Source organism: Corella eumyota, chromosome 6, assembly GCF_963082875.1.
Source record: "Corella eumyota chromosome 6, kaCorEumy4.1, whole genome shotgun sequence".
Lineage (NCBI taxonomy): Eukaryota > Metazoa > Chordata > Ascidiacea > Phlebobranchia > Corellidae > Corella > Corella eumyota.
The window spans coordinates 6784012-6801520 of record NC_137495.1 but is presented as its reverse complement, the minus strand read 5'-3'; the positions used below and the strand labels follow the sequence as shown (position 1 = coordinate 6801520).

The 17509-nt window shown below is 30.5% G+C and overlaps 1 protein-coding gene across 1 annotated transcript; it reads left to right on the top strand.

The window, feature by feature from the left end:
* Positions 1 to 4051: 4051 nt before the first annotated feature.
* LOC145755165 (cytochrome P450 2J3-like) lies at positions 4052 to 15813 on the top strand. Its single transcript, XM_082571389.1, has 10 exons — positions 4052 to 4620; positions 5394 to 5491; positions 5910 to 5991; positions 6727 to 6955; positions 8791 to 8958; positions 9491 to 9627; positions 10393 to 10497; positions 11273 to 11401; positions 12758 to 12955; positions 15237 to 15813. The coding sequence occupies exons 1-10, from the start codon at positions 4464 to 4466 to the stop codon at positions 15419 to 15421; spliced, it is 1488 nt and encodes a 495-aa protein (XP_082427515.1). The 5' UTR covers positions 4052 to 4463; the 3' UTR covers positions 15422 to 15813.
* The last annotated feature ends 1696 nt before the right edge of the window (positions 15814 to 17509 follow it).

Sequence of the window (17509 nt, the reverse complement as noted above, 5' to 3'; positions counted from 1 at the left end):
CAAAGGTATATATTGTCTTTATGAAAAACACAAACAATCGAGGCAAAAAAAATGCAATCTAGGTAAGTGCATTGTTCCTAAACAATAGACTGAAATCGATACTTTCGGCATGGCACATTTCATAAGGTTCAAAATGCTAATTTTAAGGCCAGGTGACCTATATCTGCAAAGTTTTCTTTGTGTTGTTAGCTTTTAACGATAGAAACTGCAAGGTTTTCTCGCTTAGCCTGCGAAGTGTGACGACAGCTAAGCCTTTTGCTGCTTAAGGGTGAACAGCGCCTTTTAAGGTGCCCAGTAATCCGGTTACGGTGCAAAACTAACAAAGTGTTCAGTATTCCAAGCGTGTCTCTATATGACATTATTTAATCGACAAAATGCACCAGTGACGTCACAAACTTTTCATCCGTCAAATTGATAGACGGTGTCTACGTCACCGTGACGTGGTTTGAAAACGGAATAAGGTTTATCGTGCGATTTTGCACACAATCTTAAAGGTTTAGGGTTTATAACCTTTTGTTTTAGCTTAATTTCGCCTTGATGTGAAAAGGTCGACTTTGCAATTCAGACACATTATTTTTAATCTACTTGTTTGTAGAATAAAGCTGTTAAACCAGGCGAGTACATATATAAAATAATCACTCCATTAAATGGTATTATACAAACGTATTTAGTGAGAACGTCAAGATTTTGGGCGTTGTATTTCATAACATAAACACCTAAGGTCAGAGGCGGTCGTTAACGCCCTAACTATTAATCCTAAATCGTGTTTACCTCTTGACAGGCGTCTTTTGTTTAATATTGTGTTTGTACACATCGTGCCATTGGTTAAGTTTGTTTTTGTTTATTGCACCTTTTGTTGAGATACCACGTGGAGACATCGCATTAACGGTAATGGACCGCCTTGGCCTTACTTTAAATTAGTGACGTCATTTGATTGACACCTTAGGTAGGCGGAGCTTGTCGGCCGAATCTGTGGGACATTAACAAAAAATTTGTTGACATTTGACGCTTTTTAGAGTAACGATCGAACGTAAACATTTCGAAAACTACTTTCACGATATTGTCAGTTCCCATGTCAAAGGGATAAACAAAACTTTTCGAGTGCCATGCTGTGGGCTGGCCGTGGCACCACATCAAAACAGACGCGGTCACAAGCCACGCTCGACCGGCAATGTTTTTGTTAAGGGTTAAGCTTTGGCTAACGTTGATGAATGCGGCTAAGCTGGAGAATGAATGATGGGGTTCCCAAAATATAAACAACACAATTAACAACACTGCGTAATAATAACATTACCTTAATACAAAAGAATTATTTTAAAGTTATATTGGTGGTGATTAAAAAATGAAGTTAAGTTATAAAAGTTAAAGACATTAGTTAAAATTCAAAAATTTGTTTATTTTATATTTAAATTAATAAAAAATTACCTAAACTTGTAGTAATTAAATGATGACTAACCCAAATTTATTTAACAAAAACGTATTCAGGTTTTACAAAATTTAACGCAGTTCATTGCCCCTTTAACAAAATTATTAATAAAAAATGTTATGAATAATATTGCTTTTGTGTTGTCAATATATCTTGGATGACCTTCTGTATAATCCATTAGTAACTGACCATTGTCAAAACCAATGACGTCACGCCTATTGAACTGTCCCAGTCTTAAAGCTGTTTCAAAACAAAAAATCACAGTTAACAGTTCGCAACAATGCAAAATTTGTCATTGTTCTTAAACTTTGTCAAGGGTCACCTGCAACGAAAAACGATTCGTTTAGAAGATTTTGGAACGAACAAAACGGTGACAAAAACTAAAGGATAAACAACATTCGGTGGGTTACGTCATTTTTACAATTATAACTATATAAAATAAATTTCTCAAAACTAATTTTATTATTTTTTCTTGGTATGTGACGTCATATGGCACGTGCGTTTCGTAGGTCACGTGACCTTACGTGCCTGAGAACGTTATTACGTTTTCAAAGGGGACCTGTACTTGTCCTGAAATTCGTCCAGATTTAAACCAATCAGGCGGATTAATTGTTTCCCTATTTGGATCCCCTTTAATTCAAGTTTAAGGAGAAAAGGTTATGTCACGCATCCGTCAAAGTTACGCATTGGGTGCGAGCCATCGTTCTCACACAATAATACGAATTATTTATAGTCGTTGGATGGCAATGACTCGGTGCGTTAAATGACGTGTAAGGATTTTCTTACAATTGACGTTTACACGTTTTCACATACGCGTAAGCAAATAATTTTTGACAAAAGTGACAAAATTATGACAATGTAGTAAAACGTTTTGACTTGAATTAGGCGGTTTATGCTTTTTGACACCTGGTCCATATGCAAATTGGAACTTAATTTCAAACTCGATTGCATTCATATTGGCACTTGATAATGCGAACAGCTATTATGCGATTATTTGGCAGTGATTTTGTACAAACATATTGTTGGTTTTGAATGCAAATTTTAGGTTTTAAATGTAAATTTTTTAGTGAATTTAAAAACTGAAAATACTTCCAAAATTCTATTTTTTAAATTTCATTATTATTTATTTTTACTGCAAGATGGTGCACGAGAGTCGTTTTTATTCAAATTTTATTTTTTAATAAAAACGTGATTTTTAAATTGTTAAAAACAGATTTAAAACGTTAGGATGGCTTATAGTAGTCTGTAAGTGTTTTTTTTTGCAAAAAAATGCCAAAATATTTTTTTTTCCATTTTCGGCCAAATTTAGCAAAAACTCCAAGGCTATATATACCCTTGTAGAAAATGCCGAAAATCGCTGTTTTGGCGGTAAAAAATAAGTCACCGAAATTCGACAAAAGCTTGATTTTAAAGACGTTTAATTAACCTAAATTGAATTTAAATAAACTTTTTTACCCCAAAATGTCTAAAATTGGATTTTTTTAAATTTTATTATCATTTTTTATTGCAAGATAGTGCACGAGAATCGCTTTTTTCAAACAGTTATTTTTTAATAAAAACATGATTTTCAAACTGTTACGAGCAGGTTTAAAACGCTAAGGTTGCTTATAGTAGATTGTGAGTGCCCTTTTGCAAAAAAATGTCAAAATAATTTATGGCGAAAATCGCTGTTTTGGGGAAAAAGTAAGTCACCGAAATTCGACAAAAACTTGATTTTAAAGACGTTAAACTGACTTATATAAGATTGAAAGGATTATTTTGACTCAAAATGAAAAAACTTGATTTTAAAGGATTGGGGGCTCAAACTTTAAATCTTTTTAGGTCAAAAATTTACGAACGTTTTTAAAATTGTTTGACTTTTAGCTCTCTACCTCCACATGACGGTTATAACTTTTTTGGTATGAGATTTACTATGGAAATTTGCGTTTAAGCGAATATTGTTTGAGTCGCAAGTTGGAGCTAAAGCGTAACACTAAGCACGACTTTGCTTCTTTATTAAATGCAGAGTTGTCATATTTTTAGAGTAAGGCCAGCGCTTTAATTTTTAAAGGTTGTGGGCGACAGAGTAGTTAATATTATGTTGTAATTTATTTTTTTGCGGCAGTATTTACATGTTGGGTTAAAGTTACGTTAAAAAAAGCATGCCACGCGGACTTACTGGCTTATTCAACATATAATGTCCAAGGCAATTTTCGTTAATTAAAAATAAGTAAGCACAGTCATTTTAAATGGCTAATTTTTTTTATACAAAAAAGGTAGATTTTATTATTATACTTTTAAGAACATTACGCAAATCCTCGGTTTGGGAAAATTCGCGATTTTTAAAGGCATATTAAATGTAACTAAAATAAAACTAAAAAAAACACGAAGCTAAATTAGGCCAATGTAATCTTAAATTTAACATGATAAGAATTCTACTTTAAGCATAGGGTAAATTCTCAATTTGAAAGTTGTCGTTTTGCTAGCGCTGAAATTGAGGAGGGCTATTTAATTCTGCGTATATGGCGACCAACTATTTCTCTCGCTCAGCGTCTCTCTCTCCTTTTCACATAGAGCAGTGTTTATTTTTGGTTGACATGACCCGGGTTTTAGCGGGTTCGAGGGCAAAAAATGCGGCACTCTAGCTTCGTTGTTCGACGAAGTCGTCGTCCGATGGGTTTACTTTTATGACAAACGTCGATAAAAAGACGCGCCGAAAAAAAATTCGATGCATTAATGTTGCTCTTCAGTTGAAAGCAGGTTCAACATTGTAAGGCTAGCTCAAACTTCAGAATAGCTAAGGCTAACTAATTACATATACCGTTTAAGTGTAAAACGTAGTTGCTTACTAAATTCTTGGTAAAATCTATACAGTTTTATATTTGCGTACTAACAAATGCTATTGGTATGCACAGAGGTAGTATAGCAAGCGGAAGTTATTAATTAATATCAGCTACAACTACTAATCGACGTTAACGTTTTCCCGGTACGTTGAAATTCGACTAAACTAGAAAATAAGCATGACATTCGTTTTACAGTTGCATAATAATCAGAAAACATGGAGCTTTTTATGACTGGCGTGTCGCTGGTAATAGTCGTTTCGGTGGTGTACCTGTTCATTAAAACTACTATCAGGCCGCGAAACTTCCCGCCAGGCCCGCCCAACATTCCTCTTATTGGCAGCATATTTTACTTGACCACCAAACCCCATTTGGGTAAGTAATATTATATTTAAAAGATGTCAGAAATTGTGTAATAAAATATTTTCACAATAAAAAATGGCGGTCATTGCATTTTAGATTAAATTTTTGTGATTTAATTTTCAAATCTTTAAACTTTTGGTTAAATTTTTTTAATGCACTCTTTTTTAGTTAACTTGTATCGCAATAGGTAACTTATAAGGCTGCGTTGACAAAGTAATTTAGTGTATCTAAAAATACAAGCTGTCAATATTTGAATAAGATAAAAGCTACATAAGTTTGTTAAATTTAAGATATTGCTGAAGTATATATAGTTTTAAAAAGATCTTTAAATTGGTAGCAAAATAATTTTGTATTTTTTGAAAATTATTTATTTAAAAGTTGGCCTTAACGAGATGTTACACAATTTCGGCTCATTAGTGTTATATAATATATCCTATATAACTTTATGTAATGTAATGTTAATTGATTTGTTATACTCCATTAAAGCACATTGAAGTAAGGTTAATTAATTGCACATTGCAAATTATATGCTATATGTAAAATAAGTTCTAATATTTTTTTAAATTTTTATTTATTTTTAAACTCTGCCATTTTCGATTTTGAAAATATAAATTTCTATATTTATCAGTTATATATTAAGTTTTTGCAATTCGTTGTATTTTGACTCGAAACAGCAACACGTCTATTTTTGCTGTGCATTGCCAAATGGCAAAGTAATATTAACACTTAAATCTAAATTTAGATAAAGTCACGCAGGTTTAATTTTCGTTTGCATTACAATTTAGGTATGGTCGATTTGGCCAAGAAATACGGGAATATTTTCAGTGTGAAGTACTTGGGCAAGAACATGGTTTGTGTAGTAGGCTACGAGCTATTAAACGAGGTAAATGACATGTGTTCAACACGCATTCTTTTAATAATAGCAATTATGGCCATGTAATGCTCATATTTTAAGAGATTATAACCTTATTTGCCCAAGCAAAATACCATTCGCGCGAATTTGTAATTCTGAAATCGCATAAACAAAGGCAAACTTAAATAACAAAAACAGTGCCCAATACAAAAACGATGCTAAACACAATGAGAATAACACAAGCTTGCTTGAACGAGGGCCTTTGTATAGTGTTTGTACTGGATATAAGGTTTCCAGTGCCAAGGAAGTTTAAATGAAATTGCAAATTGTAATAGTTTCCGTTATTGGTTTAACCTTAGGAAACTATTAATCTTAAACTATAGCATTATGAACTTGACTGACTTTACCGTACAAATTTAAGTTAAATACAATCTTTGTATTTTAATAGATCTTGGTCAAACGTCCGCGCGAATTTTCGAACCGGTACAACAGTTTTGTTCAAAAACAAAGCAAGGGCGATCCTGTTAACGGTAACATATACTATTGCATACTACCTTTTGTTTTTATGTAATATAATATATCTTTAGTGCTTATTTAAAATAAAAAGCATAACTTAAGATAAGCATGATTTTAAAAGCCTTATCTGTCTTAAGCTAAAATATAAGATTATTTATGAGCTTGGCAGACATCTACTACTAAAGGTAACTTGACAGATAAAATTTTTGTTCTTGCTCACATATTGTACCAAGGTTGGTTTGTCAGATCAAATTACTTGTAGCCATCCAATATATTTAAGACTAAACAAGTAAAAGAGCAAAAACAATATGTATTTATCATCATAGTTTTTGATTATTGAGCTATAATAAGAAACAGGGATTATTAAGTGTTGGCAAAGGTAATTGTATATACATTTGGAGCTTATAAATATATTATTCAAAAAACGTAAATATATTATTCAAAAAATAAATAGCTATTTTGCAACGACTGTAAGGTTACAAAGTTTCATCCAGGACCATAAACTACAATTGTGATCCGCCAAATTTAATAAGAGTTTGGTATAGAGAACTATATACCATAGGAGGCGTAAATTAAATTTCACAGAAGTTTTTATGTTAACTAAAACGTTAGATTAACTTTATATCATAGCTAGTCGACTTACCGACATTGTGTATACATTAAAATACACAATTACATCACGATCACATTAAAATTTTTATGTAACAAGTAACATTAAATAATGACACGTATTCGTGTTTTTTCTTTAGGAATAATTGACTCCCACGCCACACCAAGATGGGCAGCTAATCGCAAACTTATACATCAAACCTTGAAGAGCGTTGGCGTAGGTAAGAGCCCGTACGACCAAGTGATTCTTACCGAGATTTCGCAACTGATCAGGTTCTTCGAAAACGCCAACGAAAAACCGTGTGATCCTTCCAGCGATTTTCTCCTTGCCTCCTACAACTTTGTGGCTTCGTTTATTATGGGCGACAGGTAAGACTATGTGATGCAGTGCGGTTAATGTAACATTCTTTACAGGGAAATAACATTGTTGATCAAACCAATTAAAATGGACAATGATTGTTACAGTTAATGTCTTGGGTTTGATTTTTACTTGAAGTCACGTGGTAATATGTTTAAGTTTAAAGTCCACTGTTCATACAAACGTGTTATCAATAGATAATACAACAGCAAAAAAAAATTGAATTTTAATTTTGCTTTACATTTGTTTTGGGGTTGGAACCTGTATTTGTGCTTGTAATTTTTTCACAAGCTTAAAATAGAAAAAAATCACATGAAGTAATATTTCTCGTTGATATTAATCATTAATTAGGCAATAAAATACGTCCATTTTTTTAATTAAAAACTAATTAAATGTCAAATTGGTTTTTATCTAAAAAGTAATATTCTGTAAAACTTCCCATATTCTCGAAATAAACTTGTGATTACGTCACGTCAAAAATTGAGATATTGTTGCAATTAATGTAGTTCGCAGCAGTTGCCCTCAAGCACGTGAGTAATTAATAAAACCTCTTAACACTTGATTTCGAAGATCTATATGGTACGAACTTAAATAGGTACAACCCGATCACGTAAATTGTGATATCCCCATAAGAACCTTGATTTACGTCATGCTTCTTATGGAACTCCTATTTCTGGCGTTATTTTTTATTTTAATTAGGCTTAACATTTTTTTTAACACGATTTTTATTTTTTTAAGTCTTCTTGAATTTTGTAAAGGTTGTTAATACAATTGATCCTTTTTTTAAAATAGCCAAATGTTTTCTGTGAATCGGTCATGGTACGTTTCGTTTAAATGCATTTCTATGACATCTCAGGCGCTCATCTTAAGTTTTATAATGTAGAATGCATTTAATTATGGTTCGAAATCTTAGATTTCGAAACATATTGTTATTGTCATTATATTTATTATTATTATTATTGTTTTTATTCTTATTTGACGAATTTTGAAAGACGATAACATTTGTTCTTTAAAACTAAAAGTTCTAAATTTTTAGTATGTTTGTTATTATCCCAACGAATCGCAAACCTCCTATTAACGACATTTAATTATCACTAATTACTAATTAATATATTTTATTATTAAAATTTAAAGATTAAATTTGCTGAAATTTTAATATGTTGTTGGTATTATTATTTTGTATGTTGCTATTTAAAATGAAGATTTAACTCCAGCTAAATATCGTTTAATCATTATTTTAGTTTTTTTATAAAATAATGAATCAGTGTGAGTTTAACGCTTGAATAATTTAATAGCGTTCTGGTCGCCGGTCAAAAATCGTCCTTTTCGCTGTCTATTAAAGTAAAAAATATTGGTTGAAAATTTAAGTAAAATGTTAAAGTATAAGTCAAAAATTTGTAAAATTTTTTTTTTAATTGTTTTGTTATTATTATACTTTAATACTCGTTTGATTACTAAAAAATTAAGATTGGTATTTTGCTTTTAAATTTAGTTTACTTTTCTATTACAATATCAATGAATGCGTGTTCGTTTGTTAAAATTAGGTTTAAATATAAAAAAAATCATATTTAAATTTATAATTTAATTAATAACCCTACTAAATAAATTATATTTATAAAAAAAAATCAAACGATTTCGAACCATATTTTATTTATCAAATAAATCTAGTTTGGATTTATTTTTATCATAGTTTTGAAATAGATAATTAATTGTTAACTGTTTAAATAGTTTTTACAATTTTGTATTTTTGAAACGTTTATGTATAATGTAACTGTACTTTATATTAACAACGCTTTGTATATAAGTTACATTTAAATTTTAAACAACTCTTTTTAAATTGTTTTAGGTTTGATTACACGAACACTGAATTCGTGAAATTTGCCAAGTCTGCTCACGAAATGATCGCGGATCCGAAGATCTTGATGCACCCTCTGTTGGGTCTTCCGGACTTGATTCCTGGATCTCAGAAGATCTATACTCCAGCAATAATAAAATGGGTGTACAATTTGTTTTCGTAAGTTGGTACCTATTTAATGTGTACAAAAAATTTAAATAAAAAAATTTTAACTATACTTACATAGTTTTAAAACAGATATTGTTTATTGTTTCAAAATAAGTTCTTAGTTAAAAAAAATCTTTAAGTTGTTATCTTTGTTTTTCTAAGATTCTAAGTATTTGTTTATAATAAACAACTTACTTAATTTGAGGATTGATTTAAACCTGTTTTATGTAAACTTTATGCAAATTTATAAGCTTGTTAATTGAGATTAACAAGTACTTAATGTAAATCTGATGTAGTTTGTACAATCTATATGTAAATGTTTTTAAACTAGTTTACTAAGAAATTGAAATCAATAAACTACTTGTTCTGAACTAAAGAACATGAATGTTAAAGTTAATTGGTCTAAACTTAACTTTTATTGGATTAGAGACGTGATAATTTAAAACCTGACAGTTTAACTGATAGAAAATACACTTAAAAAAGTCTTTGTAAGCTAATTTTTTTTTCCGTTTAAAAAAATTTTTGTTTTAATTTTTATTTTTAGCGAGATGTTTGGGTTCATTGAAACAAACGTTAAACATCATCTTAAAACTTACGATCCAAACTCTCCACGTGACCTCATAGATCATTACATCATGGAGAAGAACAGAGATTTAGAGCAGGCACATTTTACTGATAAAGGTATTTTATTTGCCTAGACTTTATTTATAAGTTTCTAAATTTTTTATTGGTTTAATGGAACTTTAAAATTTGATATTCAAAAATTCCATTTATTCTAGGCGATTCTGTATACTTGCTTTTTTTCTGTTTCATTTGAGATATTTATTAAATTGTAATAAGCACGTGTTTGAAAAGAAAAAAAAACTAGTTTGATAGAGTTACCAAGTGTATTACTTGCAGGTTTTTATAATTTACCAAATACCGTATTACTAAGGTATAGGTTTGTGCATAAATGTCATGCTTAACTATTTCAAATTAAGCCTAACGTTTTAAAAATAATACAGTGTTTAATTTTTGGCTAACTGGCCCTTAACGTTTTTTGTCAACCGAAACTTTTTAATACAAACATTGCAGCATTTTAATGCAGAATTTGCATCTTAACTAGATGACGTTAAGCAAACCATTCTATTATTGTAATATGGGTTTAATGAGCTATGCGAGTTCGCAATAGGGTCGTGAAATGCTGAATCATCGTTCACGGGGTTTATTTGAGTTCGCTCTTTGATTTCACGTGAACCTAAATCACACCGCACGTTTTCTAATTTCGGATAATTAACGAGAAAAATATTTATTAGTTGTTTAAGTTAGGTTATTGCACGCGGCCGAAGCAATTTATTCAAATTGCATAAAATGACTTAGCTTAGTTACTTAGTCATCAAACGATTTAAAATTTTTATTTATTAATTTTTATTTATTAATTTTTATTTATTTGATTTTTATTTTTAGGTCTTCACGTTACCACGCTGGACATGTTTCAGGCTGGGTCTGAGACTATGAACTACACGCTCCAGTGGATATTAATTTATCTAGCCAATCACCAAGAAATCCAAGGTTAAAATAAAATTTATTTTTAATTTATAACCCTTAAAAAATAGATGTTAACATTTTTAAGTTACTTTTCGATAGTTGAAAATAAGTTTTGTTATTTATTTTGATAAAATTAATTTTATTTTGTCTTTTTTGATTGTTTTGTTGTGTATTTATTTTTAAACAACGTCTTGCCTAGAATTTTTCAAAGTATTTAAATGTAAAACCCATAAAAACAGGATTAAAGGCAAAGTTTGGGTTAAATCACTCGTCATTCTAAGCCACAAGCAATTAAAAACAAGTTCACCGAAAAAAAAAACAAGCTTATTTGTCATGGCACTAAATCAATATTTACACTTACAACTATCATAAGTGTAATGTAAAATAAAAACAACATATCTAGTCGGACTCGTTATGCCAATCGTATTCGTTTGTGTATTCAGGCTCTGTGGATATGTTGTTTTATCTTGAATGAATATTTGCATAATTTTTAAGAAATCCACTATTTATAATAAAAATATCATCTGTTCAGGCAATTGTACTTAACTATATATCAAAACAAAAAGTGTTATTCTATAAATGTAACCCATTTTTTATTTATTATTACAATTTTAAAAAGCATATTTTCAAAGATGTAGATGAAGATATAGGCTTTATTTTATTTACTATCAAAACAATACAATTCCCCGTTCCACCATGATAAATAAATATATATTATTGCAACTAATAATATCTTCAAAACCGCTCTGAATTGAACATGTTTACATTGCATTAACATACATTATTTATCTTTTTTTAGATAAAGTTTACAAGGAAATTGCAAAGGTAATCGGTTCTGGAACGCCGAGGTATAGCGATCATCTTAAGATGCCATATACCAGCGCCACTATTTTAGAAGTACAACGTTTATGTAACATCATTCCAACGGGTAAGTAACATCATTTGGTTAGCAATTGAATAAATAAACCTTGGTCTGTAAGTTTGAAACTACTTTGAGCGACACATACTAATTTGATTAACAATACTTGGAAACATTGGGTTATACCAAAGCTTTGTCTGTTCAAGGACTTGAGAAAGTACTTGATGTGACATCGTTCCGAAGGTTACAAGACATATTTGTAAAATAAATATAGCTTTTTGAGGTTTTGAATAACATCATTCCAAAAGTCATATTACAAATGTATTGCAGCATATTTAAAACTTTGAAAAAATAGTGCAGAGTTTATTTTTTAATTATGTTGAAAAAAAAAATCTTCAAAAAAATTTTAAAAAAGGTACAACAAACGGCTCAGAAAGGGCGAAATAAGAATATTTCTCTATGTCTGCTAGAGTATGAACTTACGACGATGACGTCGTGCGTCACGTGACTCGCAAGTGTAGGGACTTTCCCTATTTTCAATATTTTAACTGCGAATCCCGATATCTTAAAAACTGCTTAACAATTTTTAAAATAATGGTATCCTCGTGCAAATTGGAAAAATTCCAACATAATTGAAAAAAGTAACTCTGCAACCACACCAACTCTTTAAATTAAACGTTAAGGATGAGGATATAGGTCAATATAAAACAAATAAGTATCACTTATATGTGTTTAAAGATTATGTAGGTAGTATCAACAAGTAATATTTCCTTCGTATTTGGTTTTTGTTTCCTTATGTAAATTCAACAATATTTTTGCGCATTGCATTAATATTAAATAAACATAGATTTTCGAAACAACAAGGTTAAGATGATAAAAAAAACAACGCAAAAGAATACCATTATTATGTATGCAATATTAACCACAAAGCCTAATTGATTTCATATACCTGACAATATATTTACTATAGGTTAATTGGGTTTGACTTTTAATATAATACACCCTAAATATTGACATATTCTTGACCTTTTGCAGGAAAGCATTGTTAAATTTACGTCAGCTTGTATTTAGACATATCAATCGCATGCCAGTTCAGTCTGAAAAATTCCAATTTCTTTTTTATATATATCTATAAATTCATTTATTCTCGATGTGGGATAGTCGACATAACAACCTGAACATAGAGTAACATCAGTTACCCCGACCCAGTCTCGAGTTGCTTTTGGCAGTTTGGGATAGTATATAGATTATAATTTCCTGATAATCAATTTCTGATTTCGTGTTGGATCAGCAGGAGTTTATACCGTTTATAGTTCTTTAATTAAGGTCGCTACAAAAAAGATGGCGGTGGGGATCAAACCCAGAGCCTCATGTAGTAAAACCAAGTGTTCTGACAACTACATTAAACAGCTTTGTCTATTGCAGGGCTTGTTCACAGTCCAACATCTGACGTAGAGTTAGGAGGATACAAAATACCGTACGGAACAACCTTGTTTCCATGCCTCTACTCTGCTCACATGGACCCGAAGTTGTGGAAGAATCCGCGCGAATTTAACCCGTTAAGGTTTATCGATGCTGATGGAAATATCAGACACAGGAAAGGATTTTTTCCATTTGGAGGGGGTAAGTATTTACATTTTTTTATGCACCACAAGATTTTTTATGTAAAAATGATTTTGTCAGGGCCTAAAGTCGATGGTTCGATACCCACTGTCAGCATCCCATTGAAGTTAATTTAATACGGTTACATAGCCACTTTTAACACATTTGTCAGGCTAACAACTACATTATAAAATACCAAAGGCTCAATTCTAAATAAGGCAAAAAAAAATTTCCTACTTAAAGGTATTATTAGTATTCTTATAAAATATTTTCTATGAAACTAAAGCCTCGAAAATGTATTTTTGTTTATATTATAATCCTATGACACTTTATACAGTTAGCAAGAAATTTACCCACTCAATAAACGACTTAATTTCTGCTAAACACATGAATCACCATTTTTAAATGTGCGCCCAGCTTAAGAAATCGTTATTTCAATCAGGTATAATCGTTACATAGACAGACATTAGAGCAATCGAACCCAAAATAATTCGTAAAAATTATTTCTAAAAATCGATTTACAATTTTACCCCTTAAGGTACATGGTAGTGCTATGCAATATTACAATGTTATAAAAATAAGTGTTTATTTATACGACATTCAAAACAAATTTAGACCTTGCTTCATTTAAATTATTTAAATGCAAGTGGTACGTACGCGACATAATGCCATTATAGCCAATATCAGTAGGTCTAATCTTGTTCTGTGCTATATTTAAATTGGCAAAACCAATTATGGCAGTATTCAAATTTTTAACAAACATATAAATTTAATATTAGGTTGCATTTTTTACTAGCTGTAATTGCCACGCCTGTTGTCATACTTTAATAAAGACTTAACGCCCTATAACCTATTTACATAAGCCTTATTTGTATACAATTTAGATTGAAAATTGCGATAACTTAAAATATATATGATGTTTATGTTTTTGTGTTGATGTTTTGTTAGGTCAGGTTTGAAATATTTCAGATACTACTTAAAGACCGGAAGCTTTTTAAATATTATAAACGAATTTAAGGTTGCGTGAATATAAAGCAATATTAATTATGCTATTTTACGACTTAATTATTGTATTTGGATAAAATCCAATTTACATTTTAAAATAATCAAAAATATTACGTATTAAAAAATCAAAATTGTATTTTATTATTTTCTGTTGTCCACAATTGACGACGGTAAATTTCCTAAATGTAGTTCAATTCAAGTAATTTACATAACAACAAATTTAAACCAGAAATTCGAGATTTAAATTAAATACCCTTTGTCCCATTTTATACCACAGCGCCATGTATTTTAGATTAAGGTAAAGCAACAATTAAACCTTAGGCCCCGAGGCTAGGCTTAACTGTTTAGCTTTGATATGAAACAATAATAAACCAGACGCGGCGAAAATAAAGCTCTTAAATTAATCGAATTTAAGGCCTGGTTAATAAGGGCATCGTGATAAGGACGAACGTTAGTGTCTGATATTGTTAACCGGTACAGTTATTAGCCTGCGTGGAGTTGATAGGTTAGCTTGGTTCAACAAATTTTAAATTTTTTCAGGCACGATTTACGTTTGCGCGTATTAAAACATGACATATATTGCATATCGGGGCGTTTGCATGCGTCTTAAGGCGCTATTTACGTGTGCCGACCTCTAAACTTTGGCACTTGCCCTAAAAGCGTGTGTCCTAAAAGCGTGTGTCCTTTGACAACGACTTGTTAAAATGTACTTTTTGCGTTAACTGGTATTTAAATTTAAATACAGTCATTTTTTAACGAATTATTACAATAATCACTATATTAATTACTTGTACTCTTGCTGACCCATTCCGAATTTTTTTTTATTTAATCACCAACGTAAACTTTATTAGTTATTGAATATAATATTGGTATACATCAAGCAAAGCTATGCAAAAATATTACGATTATGGTCACCTATAAAGAAATTAATACAACGGGCAGCCAACAGAATTGTTCAATACATATACGGCATGATTATTTACCAACGATGCTGTCGTATTTTTAAATCTCTAGCATCATCTTGTGTCCATTTTTTTGCCGATGAAATAAAAAATAAAATTATTTCACAGTGATAGTACAAATATAGTAGTCTGCAAATAATTGACTTAACTACATATAAACAACTTAATTAAATTTTTTTTTTAAATATGGGTTTCAATAGCAGGTACTCTGTTCAAGCAATTTAAAAATATAAATTTATATAACAACTTTTTTTAATTTATATCAGCACTAGCAAAAACGGTTGATTGCCCGAAGAGTTGGAAAAAATAATTAAAACCAATTTATTTTTTTACAGGAATTCGGATTTGCGTCGGAATAGCTGTTGCGAAGCAAGTATTGTTCGTAGGCACGACGGCTCTTTTACAACGGTTCCAATTCACCCCACCTAACGGATATGACGGCCACATTGACACCGAACCGACGGTGGGGGTATTGGCCTTTCCAAGGAAGTTTAAGATAGTGGCTAGAAAAAGGGATTGACTGTCGTACTAAGTAAGAAAACACTGTATATGGAGTGCTGGTTACTGTTTTTGTATATATAAAGCACGGTTTGGAAGCTCGTCGGTTGCGAACACTTTACTGCATGAGTTATTGCTTCACTTGATTTTAAAATTTCTGCTCTACATTTAAACAAGCTTGAAAATAAAATTTATTTTTAAAGTTATTTAATGAATTTGGTATCAAATTGAAGCATTTTTAAAGAGAATGTTTATTTTCACTATTTTTTGTGTGTGTCATGTTATGTAAATCAATTATAAATTGTAGTCTTAAATTTGCCTTACTATGTAAGTTTTTTTTGAGCACAATGCCACCTATTTTTAAAGTTATTTGTCGTCCCAAAATTTGTTCACAATAACAATAAAAAGTTCCCAAACTTAGTGAAAAGGCAGTTTAAAATTTTTATACAGCCGATAGTTAAATAGAACAGACCTATTTAAAAAGAACAAAAGCATGAAATTCAATTCAAGGGAAAAAATAAACTAGGTGTCTATCTTTTTTATTTATTTAAGGGCCTAACCAAACCATAAAGTTATTTATATGTCTACTATGCTATGTTTTTTGTTACCTTTTTATTGGGGTCGAGCTACCCTGTAGGTCAACTTATGTAACGATTTAAAATTTTACGCGTACAAGCGTAAAAAATTTTTAATTAAACGGCAACAAAAATCCGAACTGCAAACACTAACACACGCTGAACTTCAAATCACCAGTGTTTTATCAAACTGCGACCCATTTAATTCGGGGCTGTATAAACGAATCACTCAAACTGGTTGTTGTTTGTTTAACTTAGGTCTTTCAGCAAGCAAGGGCAGCGGGTATGTTTATAGTGCAGTGTTGAACTGACGCCTAACAAAATAGGTCGCCTAATTTAATTTTAGCAAGCGAAGACTTAATTGTATTGGCAAAATAACTTTTTTTCTGTTGGAACAGCCTTTATTTTATTGCGCGCCTTTTTTTTAAATTTAAGATAAACAGTTACGCAGTGTAGCTAAATTTTTTAACATTTTTCTTAAATGCCAAAGCTAAATTTACGAAATGCAGTAAAGCCTTTAAGTGATAAGAATCTTCCTTGCAGCTTGGTTTTAGCCAAACACTGATCTGTAAAGTCAAAACCAAGTTACAAAATGCAGGGGAGCCTGTGGATGTAAACAAAAGTTCCTAGAACTTTGTTTTGGATAAAAATAATGCAGTAGAGAATAAAAAAAAGCTTATAAACATTTTGCCTTTTATTTTATTTTTGTTTGTTGAAGTTGTATTGTTAACAAAATAAAAGATGACTTTTCAGTAGGAATAGTCCTAAGCTTAATTAATTTTATTTTTTAACGGACTTTTTACTTCAAATGTTAATTGATTTTTTTAGTAACTTGTTTAATGCAGAATTCACAATACGCAGTGAAGCCTGCAACTTAGGTAAAAATAGGTAATTGATGGCTCAGTTTTGGATTACAAGAAAAGGACGGGTACGCTTGCAGTTGCGCTTAAAGCAGAAGACAGATGTATGGCATCAGAAAAAAATAAGTTATATACACCATTTAGCCTTAATCTTTTATTCGCAAAAAAATGTATTTTTTTTCATTTTCTTAAAGTGCGCAAAACTTTATGTTATCAAAAAACAATTACTTGCACTTCAAGTTATACAACTTTTGGTCGGAAATTTTTTTTTTTTTAAATATAGGTCGATTTGTTAATTACGTTTTTTGATGATTTTGTCCCAATTAGTCATTAAAAGTATTTTACAAATATTTCATATTATGTAAATAGATATTAGTTTGCCCGTAGGCTTTGGCTAGTTGTAGGTTTACTACTTGACAACCATTATGTAGTTTTCGTTATGGTCAGCCATGTGCTTTTTTTTAAATTATTGCAGATTTTTGTAACAAAAAATTAGAATAAATTAATTTTAAAATAAATATATTTTAGTATACAGGCAAGGTTTATCTTAGCTTTAAATATAAATTATTCTTTTAAATATGTAGTTTTTAATAAAAATAGCAGATAGATTTTTAGTTTTATATTTTGTTGTAAAATTTTTAACAAAAAAAAAAACTACAATAAATAAATTTTTGT

Excerpts from the sequence above, each read along its gene's own strand:
- LOC145755165 (XM_082571389.1), top strand. The coding sequence starts at position 4,464 with ATGGAGCTTTTTATGACTGGCGTGTCGCTGGTAATAGTCGTTTCGGTG. Across the intron at positions 5,492-5,909 it reads GCTACGAGCTATTAAACGAG|ATCTTGGTCAAACGTCCGCG; the intron begins GTAAATGACATG and ends GTATTTTAATAG. Across the intron at positions 8,959-9,490 it reads TGGGTGTACAATTTGTTTTC|CGAGATGTTTGGGTTCATTG; the intron begins GTAAGTTGGTAC and ends TTTTATTTTTAG.